At 37.6% G+C, this 8,884-nt stretch overlaps 1 protein-coding gene across 1 annotated transcript; it reads left to right on the top strand.

Annotated features, from left to right (window-relative positions):
* Positions 1–339: 339 nt before the first annotated feature.
* On the top strand, positions 340–1,923 carry LOC101537817 (centromere protein V-like protein 1). Its single transcript, XM_055122413.1, has one exon. It carries the CDS (start codon positions 369–371, stop codon positions 1,152–1,154), a length of 786 nt encoding a protein of 261 aa, XP_054978388.1. The 5' UTR covers positions 340–368; the 3' UTR covers positions 1,155–1,923.
* The last annotated feature ends 6,961 nt before the right edge of the window (positions 1,924–8,884 follow it).

The following is an 8,884-nucleotide window of genomic DNA, read 5'->3' as shown; positions in this document are numbered from 1 at the left end:
TGCTAGAGTTTTTGGTTCCACCTGTCAGATGCTCAGGAGCTCTCTTTTGATTTTTACATCAGAAAGATCACGCTATTTTTAGTTTACATATTTTTTAATAGCTGAACATAATAGATTGTGCTTTGGAAGTCCTGTATCGCTTCCACTGCTAGACAACAGCAGAATACCTGTGAGAAGAAGCACATAATGTAAACGCTAGCCTCTATGAAAGAATTCATGGCCAGTCACGCCCCATTTGATAAGATAGGGGGAGGGGCCTTTTTGCATCACATTCAACAAGTGGCCAATCCGGATGGGGCAAAGAAATTATTTAGTAATCTGCTAAGAAGCCAGGGCAGCCAGCACGCCCTGGGAACGCTGCAGTCGCCATGGGCAAAGTGAGGAGTGGCGCGAACGCTGAGCTGGGCGGGCGGAAGCGTGTCAGGGACAGTGCAGGGTCCTGTGCTGCCTTGGCGGGCATGGGCGGCCGGCGCCCCGCTGTCAGAGTCCGGATGGGGAGCTACTGGGCCTGGAGAAAGACGGGGGCGTTCAGGAAGGATTTCGCCCGCTTGCGAGGGAGGCGCGGATGGCGGCGGGCCCGCGGCATGGGCACCAAGGATGCCCTCGCATCCGGGAAGACGCCGGCGAGCCCCCAGCCCCATGCTGACATGGATCTGGGCGCGCAGAGGGAGCGCTGGGAGGCTTTCAGGAAGCGACGGGGCCTCAGCTGCGAGGGTGCTGCCAAGTTCTTGCTGGACACCTTCGATTTCCCGGGGCTGGTGTATCACACCGGAGGCTGCCACTGCGGCTCGGTGCGCTTTGCCGTGTGGGCGCCCGCCGACCTGAGCGTCCTGGATTGCAGCTGCAGGCTGTGCCAGAAGAAGCAGCACCGATACTTTATCGTCCCGGCCTCGCGCTTCACGCTCCTCCTGGGCGCTGACACCATGGTCACCTACCAGTGCAACGCGCACCCGGCGCTGCACAGCTTCTGCATCAAGTGTGGCGTGCAGAGTTTCCACGCCTCTGTCTCTGCTCCCAGGGTTTATGGCGTTGCCCCGCACTGCCTGGACCCGGGCACCGTGCGCAGCGTGGTCGTCGAGGAGGTTACCTGTGATTCATCGGGAGATGAGGCCACCAACGAGCCCACGACCGTCGCGAGCAAGACCACCAAGTGAGCCCCTGCCTCTCCTCGGAAGAGGACCAGCGTCCCGTTAACGCTTGCTGCGCGCTGGTGGAGGTGGGGTGGGGGGGGATGTAGCGGTGTGTCCCTTGCGCTTGTGTAAATTGTCCTGTGAAAGGCGTGTTCCTCGCTGGACTGATTGGACTGATGGACCCGTGGACTCGCTTCAAGCTTCTACCCCTCCCCTTCCAGGATCTTTTGCAGGACTTTGCTTAGCATAAATACCTGAGCGCACAAAGCGTTTTTCCGTGAAAACCCTCCAGTCAGTAACAAGTAGTGCCTCTACTTTTTCAAGTTACCCTTTGTATCACGCGGTTTTATTTCTTACACAGTTTGGCAAAGCGTTTGAGATTGTTGCTGTTTACTGCATGGCTATGGTGGTATTGTGAACGGGAAGATATGTAACACTACTACCATCCAAATTGTTGTAACACGAATTAGGCCATTGCCTCTTGATTATACTGACTTTGTGTGTGTTTGTGTGAGTGTGCATTTATTACGTGGTCACAGGTGTTTTAGTCAATTACATATGAGGTATTTTAAACCATTGTCTATATAATGAATTTTTAAAAATGTGTTTCAGAATCACAGTATTTCCTTGTGCTTATTTTTCAGCTGATGTTTACATTTTGCTTGTCTTATTGTAAATAATCTGGATAGATTTCAAGATGCCTAAGGAGTGAGAAATATGTCTGTACACTCTATGCCTTCTTTGATGTCTTGATATTCCTATCTTGCTTATGTGTTAATTATTAAAATTTATCAAATTCCTTAAATACATTGTTGTGTGTTTATTGCTATAGTTTTGAAGCAAAATGTTTTCTATTTTCACACTTTATTTTGAGAATAGATTACCTGTGTTTGAAACCAAAATCTACTGCCTATCATTCAAGTTCTTCAGCTGTGTATTGACAAATTTTACCTTACAAAAATATTGCTTCTATTAGTTTTTAAATGTTTAGTCCTTGCTTACTTATCACTAAGTCCAAATACCCATGAATAAATGAAGAACTAAAACTGGTACTATAATAATTTATTATTCATTCTTAATTAGTAATTTGATTTAAAAACTTGTGACAACATTGATCGACCTTAAATTTTTGTAAATGAAATAAATTAATCACAAAATATAGGCCCTTTATGAGTCATATATATGGTGATTAAAGTAAGAGAGACAGAAAATTTAATAGTGATCATCAGGGACTAGGGCTGGGGTAATGAAGAGCCCTTATGGATATAAAGTTATAGTTTGTGTGATTAATTCTGCAGATAGTGGTATGCATAGTTTATAATTATAAAATCACTATGAAAACTTAATCTTAATTTTAATTCATATTACTAATAGTAATATTGATTCTCATAGAATAATGACTGATTATTTTTCAGGTATCAACTTCATGATAGCTGATATACTTTTTTTTAGAATTTTAGTTTTGGGGACTAGAATGATATTGCAGGTGTTAAAACACATTTCTTGCACAAATCTTATCCTGGTTCAAACCCCTGCCCCCTATATTGTTGTTCCCTGAGCACCACAAGGAATGATCCCTGAAAACAGAACCAGAAATAAGCCTAAAGTATAGCCAGGGATGGTTCAAACATTCCAAAATTTTAATTTTTGTTTAAGTTAAAAATTTTATTATTAATCATATATATTATAAATTTATATTCTTGAAACAGAGTTGCTTTTGCCTAATTTCAGGACAGATTTCAAATACTTACATCTGAATAACCATAATAGTAAGTAGTAATTTTCAAGTAAAATGTATTTTACATGAAAAAAGCTAGACAAGGTGGCAATTCAAATAATCAACTAAGTTCCTTCTCGTAACAATCATCTGTTGTGAATACTTTGATTCCTTACAAAGAATATCAACCAATATGTGCACAAGTATGGTATTTGACCACTAATAAGCTACAAATGCTCCTTGGAAACATTCTTAAATTGGATGTGTGCAGTTATGCAACAGTATAATATTTCAGCCAACAATAGATCACTTATATGACATTGGTCCCTTGATAAGTAGTAGTTCATACTTTACACTCTATGATGTTCTTACACGGACAAAATTTCTTAAGGATATATTTCTCTGAACATAAACATCCTTAAGTCACATATTCTTAAGTTATATGTATATCCAACATAAAAATATGACTAATGTGGTATTCTTGAAGAAGAAGCAGTGCTGCTCCTTCCTGCTCACCTTGTAGCTGCAATACCTATGTTTGTGTGTGTTGGTGACAATTATAACAACATTTACAGTAATATGGTATAAATTGGTGCCACTACCTTGTTTTCTGCTAAAATGTCAGCAGTTTTTTTCTCACTATTGCTTTTGCAACATCAATACAAATGATAACTCAGTGGCAATATCCAAGAATGTCTTAGCATTTTAAGAAAATAGTTTTGGACACATAGAACCATTTATTTTCATCTACTTATAGGATTCATATAACAAAACTCAGATTATGTTCCTCTGAAAATAAATTTCAGATACCTTTACACCATGCTATGAACTGATCACTCATTAGTAGTCCAACTTTGTCTTGTACCATTTTTACTACCCTGAAAACTCTGTTTTTAAAATATATTTGTCAAATGATTTCAGGGTCATTGTACCTGCTAAAATGCAGAAAATTCAGATTTTCATAATATATATCATTTGTGTCACCTTTCAAAGGCATTCTTTCTTAAGCGGCACCTTCCTTGCCTTCTTACAATATATCATACTGACTTTAATTTCTGCATAACATGTACCATTCCTTGAAATATTTGTATACAGTATGTACTGGCCCTTTAGAATGTATGCTATGTGAGAATACAAACACAGGTCCTTCTTATTTTTGCTGTATCCTGAAGTGTATAGAATAATATCTTGCCATACTTTCCCCTTATAAACATGCATATATTATAAATGTGCATATATTGCAAATGATTCACATAAGACCCAGACCATAAATGTCAACACAATTGTAAACACATTATCTTAATCGTAAAAAATATTTTTAAATGAGTCTGAATTACACAAATTTTCTTCCCATTTTACACACCAGAAAGCCAGTCTAACGAGGTAGAATGACTTGCAGAGGCAGAGTTAAAAAGAAGGAAATATGCTGTATTATATTGCTTATTATAAAGTAGAATTCTCTCTAGATGTATTTGATTCAGACATATTAGAAATGGATAGTTAATTTAGAGGCCCATACATGGGGGATGCATTGCTCAACGTGAATTGTTGAAAAGTTGTAACCAACCCATTTGTACCAGCACTCCAATTGAGGTAAAATACTAAAATTGTTCTCTATAAACAACAATTATCTATGTAAAGAAGTAAGTCCTTCAGACCTTCCACCTCTGGAGTTATCCAGTAATGAAGAAACATGTAATAAGAAAAAAACACAGACATTTCTCTGGACTTAGTTACTAAAATACTAAAATACAGAAATCCAAAGCTATGCTGCTGCTAGTGCGGCCTCCTGACCTCATATCTCTTCATTCTCAGCAATGGAAAACAAATTACCAAATGCTTTCTTTTCAGCAGATCGACTTTAGGGGGGAGAAACTCCAAATCAATAATAGTGAATTTTTTTTAATGTGAATGAACCTTTATTTATTTTTATTTTTTTATTAATTCTTTTATTGATTCACCATGTGGAAAGTTACAAAGCTTTCAGGTTAAATTCTCAGTTATACAATGCTCAAACACCCATAGGAATAGTGAATTTTTTTTTGTTTAAATATTGAATGTAATCAAAGTAAAGTGAAAGTAAAGTGAAATTTACCAATTACACATGCGGGGTGGGGGGCTGGGAAGGTGGGGGGAAGAGGGGAGGTATATCGTGATTCTTGGTGGTGGAATATGTGCACTGGTGAAGGGATGGGTGTTTGAGCATTGTATAACTGAGACTTTAACCTGAACGCTTTGTAACTTTCCACATGGTGACTTAATAAAAGAATTTAAAAAAAAGAAAGAAAAAAACAGCTGTGTTTTCCTCAAATTTATGAGATATTATTAACATTCTTTAGCATCTGTTAGTAACATATGGGCAGGCAGAGTCACAGGACAGGCCTGAGTTTTCTTGTCAAACTTTTTTGACACCTTGTCATAAACATATTTGGAGTCTTGATTCCAGAATGGCAAGCTGTGAGAAAGATGTTCGATTCTTCATGATTTCCATAAGAAGAAATGCAAGGGCCCAAACAGACCTGCCACAGCTAATCAGAACCTTTAAAGCTGTCCTTTGTATAAACCGTTCTGACAATGAAGAAGCAAAATAAAACCTCTGGAAGCAAAACTGAGATTTTATAAGTGCCCGGGGACATAGCTCATTCTAGCAATACATGCACACACCGACAATACCTTTTCATTGCTTCAGCCCTGTCAGCTGGTAACAATAACGAGCTAGCGCTCTCCAGTGGACTTTATAGGAACAGACACAACTCTAGGATAAACATCAAAAGGCACCAAAGCATATTCTGGGAGCCTCATCCATCTGAAGTCAGGAGACAGCTGATTCCTATCTTTATATGGTGTAAGAACAAAGTCTTTGGCATACGACTGCTATTTAGGTTACTATGGATTTATGGACAGCAATATTCAGGTATTAAATCCAGACCCAGAAGAGTCTAACAGAAAAAAAGAAGAGTTTTCTCCTGACCCTTGGTTCCTTTTGAAGAGGTAACAACAAATAAATAACTTATTAATTGAAAATTTTTTAACTTATTAATTGGGATTCTGTTGTTTACAATACTGTTAATAACCAGAACAAGAAAATAAACTTAGATACAAAGATCCTCAACAAAATCTTAGTGAGCCGAATTTAACAATACTTTAAAAGAATCATGTATTATGATCAAGAGGGATTTATTAGAGATGTAAGGTGATTTAGTATATGAAGATTAATATGATAAACCACATAAACAAAGGAAAGATAAAAATTATTTTCTCATATCAATAGATTCAGAGAAAGGTTTTTACAAGATTCAACATATATAATGATTTTAAAATTATCCATATGATGATCAAAGGAACTTAATACATTAACTATGATATAAAGCAACCTCACAGCTAACATAATATAGAGTAAATGGTGAAAAACTGATAGCCTTTTCCCTAAGATCAGGCATAAACATAGGTGCTCACTCTCACCACTATTATTCTATACAGCATTGACCATCCTAGCCATAGCAATAAAGAAGAAAATAGTTAGAAGGAAGGGCAAAAGAGATGGTAAGGGTCTTACTTTGCATGAGATTGAGAAGGTTCAATCTGCAGCATTTTATCAGGCGTGATTCCTGGGCACAGAGTCAGTCTGGCCCCAAATAAAAAACAAAGAGAAAGTAATTAAGGGAATTCAAATTGAAAAATAAGCTAAGATATCATTATCTGTAGATGGCATAGTTACACATGTAGAAAATTCTAGACACCAAACCAAAACTTGATAGAAGCAATGAATGTATACAATTAAATGGCAGACTACAAAAATCAACACACACAAAAATGTTACAGTTTATATGTAGACAATGATGCAGAGGAAAAAGAAATCTTTAAAATTTCATTTAAAGTTGTGTAAAAAATCAAGTACCTAGAAATAAGTTTAACAAAGGAGGTGAAAGACAAAGCTAAAACTCTAAGTCCCTAATAAAGGAAATGGAAGATATCAGGAAAAGGAAAAATATTTCATGTTTATGAATTGGAAGGCAAAGTAACAATAAGTCTCTCAATGAGAGATGTTACTGGTGCCCACTTGAACAAATCTATGAGCAACGGGATGACATTGACAGTGACAGTGATGAATTGGGAAAATATATAGCTGTTAATGGTTTTTTCACATGTGCATAATTCCACACAACACCCATCATCAATGTACCAAATACCCTCCCCCAAGGACCCAAAAGCCTCTCTCTTTCACCCCCACCAACACTTCAATTGTTGGTTCAGTTCTCCTGTGATATTGCCTTTGGATCTTTGTTGCTACCTTGCTATGTATTTTTAAATTAATTATTTTTAAATTGGATCACAGTGAGATACACAGTTACAAAGGTGTTCACGATTGGATTTCAGTCATAAATATTCCAATCCATCCCTTCACCCGTGTCCATTTCCCATCACCAATGTCCCCAATTTCCCTCCCATCATGCACCCCCTCCCCACCAGCCTGCCTCTATGTCAGGCACCTTTCTCCTTTCTCTCTCTCTCTTTCTCTCTCTCTCTCTCCCTCCTTATAGAAATTATGGTTTGCAATATAAATACTAAAAGTTTACCTACTTCAAACAGTCAGTTCCTGTCCAAAACGATAATTTGCAACCATTATTGTCATACGGGTCCCTTCTCTATCCTAACTACCCTTTGCCTCCCCCACCCCCACCCCAGACACTTTGTGGCAAGCTTCCAATCTTTGACCGGTCCTCCTAGCCCTTATTTTTCCTCGACTTGGATATCAGTCTCATAATATATATTACTGTTATATCCCATAAATAAATGCAATATTCTATATCTGTCCCTCTCCTTCTGACTCATTTCACTCAGCATGATAATCTCCATTTACGTCCATTTTTAAGCAAATTTCATAAGTTCACTTTTCCTAATTTCTGCGGAGTATTCTACTGTGTAGATCTACTATAGCTTCTTCATCCAGTCGTTTCTTCTTGGGCTCTCAAATTGTTTCCAGATTCTGGTTATTGTGAATAATGTTGCAATGAACATTGAAATGCAGATGACATTTCTACAGTGTGTTTTTTGACCCCCAGGATATATTTCTAGAAGTGGTATGTCAGGGTCAAAAGGAAGTTCAATTTCTAGTTTTTTGAGGAATGCCCATATTGTTTCAAAAAATGTTGAACCAGTTGGCATTCTCACCAACAATTAAGGAGAGTCCCTTTCTCCTCGCATCTGCACCTGAACTGATCGCTCTTTTTATTTTAAATGTGCGCCAGTCTCTGTGGCGTGATATAACATCTCATTGTTGTTTTGATTTACATCTCCCTGATGATTATTGATGTAGAGCATTCTTTCATGTGCCTTTTGGCCATTTGAATTTCTTCCTTGAGGAAGTTTCTGTTCATAAATAACTTGACAGCTTAAGATCTTAGAAAATAACAACAAAAGGAACCTAAATGAAGGAGGCAGATAATAATGAAATTTACAGCAGAAAAGAGCTGGAATCCCAAAAAGCATTTAAAAGATCAATTAAACCGAGAGCTAGTTCTTTGGAAAAATTAATAAGATTGATAAACCACTAGCAAGATCACAAAGAAAGAGAGAGAATCCTAGTAAACTGAATAAAAAATGGAAGGGGAGCATCACAATAGAAACTACAAAAATTAAAAAAAAACATTAGAGATACTTTGAGAATCTGTATGCAATGAAACAAGAGAACCTTAAACAAATGAATAAATTTCTGGATTCCTTGCTATATACCTTATGTCACACATATAATGGAGATCATTCTTCATCTATCCCTTTGTTTATGACTGAGTTCGCTCAGCAAAGTATCCCCTAGTTCCATCCATGTTGTTGCAAATTACATGGTTTTGGTTTTACTTAAGTCTGCATAGTATTCCATTGCATATATATCACATTTTCTTTACTCATTTTCTTTACTCATCTTTAGTTGGGAATTCAGGAATTAAATAATATTAAATAGATATTACTCTCAAGTTATTCAGAAAAATAATTTCTTTTTATCTATGTGTACATATGTGTGAGAGTGGTTGTGAATGAA

This window comes from Sorex araneus, chromosome X (assembly GCF_027595985.1).
Source record: "Sorex araneus isolate mSorAra2 chromosome X, mSorAra2.pri, whole genome shotgun sequence".
NCBI classification, from domain to species: domain Eukaryota; kingdom Metazoa; phylum Chordata; class Mammalia; order Eulipotyphla; family Soricidae; genus Sorex; species Sorex araneus.
This window is presented reverse-complemented; position numbering and strand designations above follow the sequence as displayed.

Coding starts and splice junctions, on each gene's coding strand:
- LOC101537817 (XM_055122413.1), top strand. CDS start 369: ATGGGCAAAGTGAGGAGTGGCGCGAACGCTGAGCTGGGCGGGCGGAAG.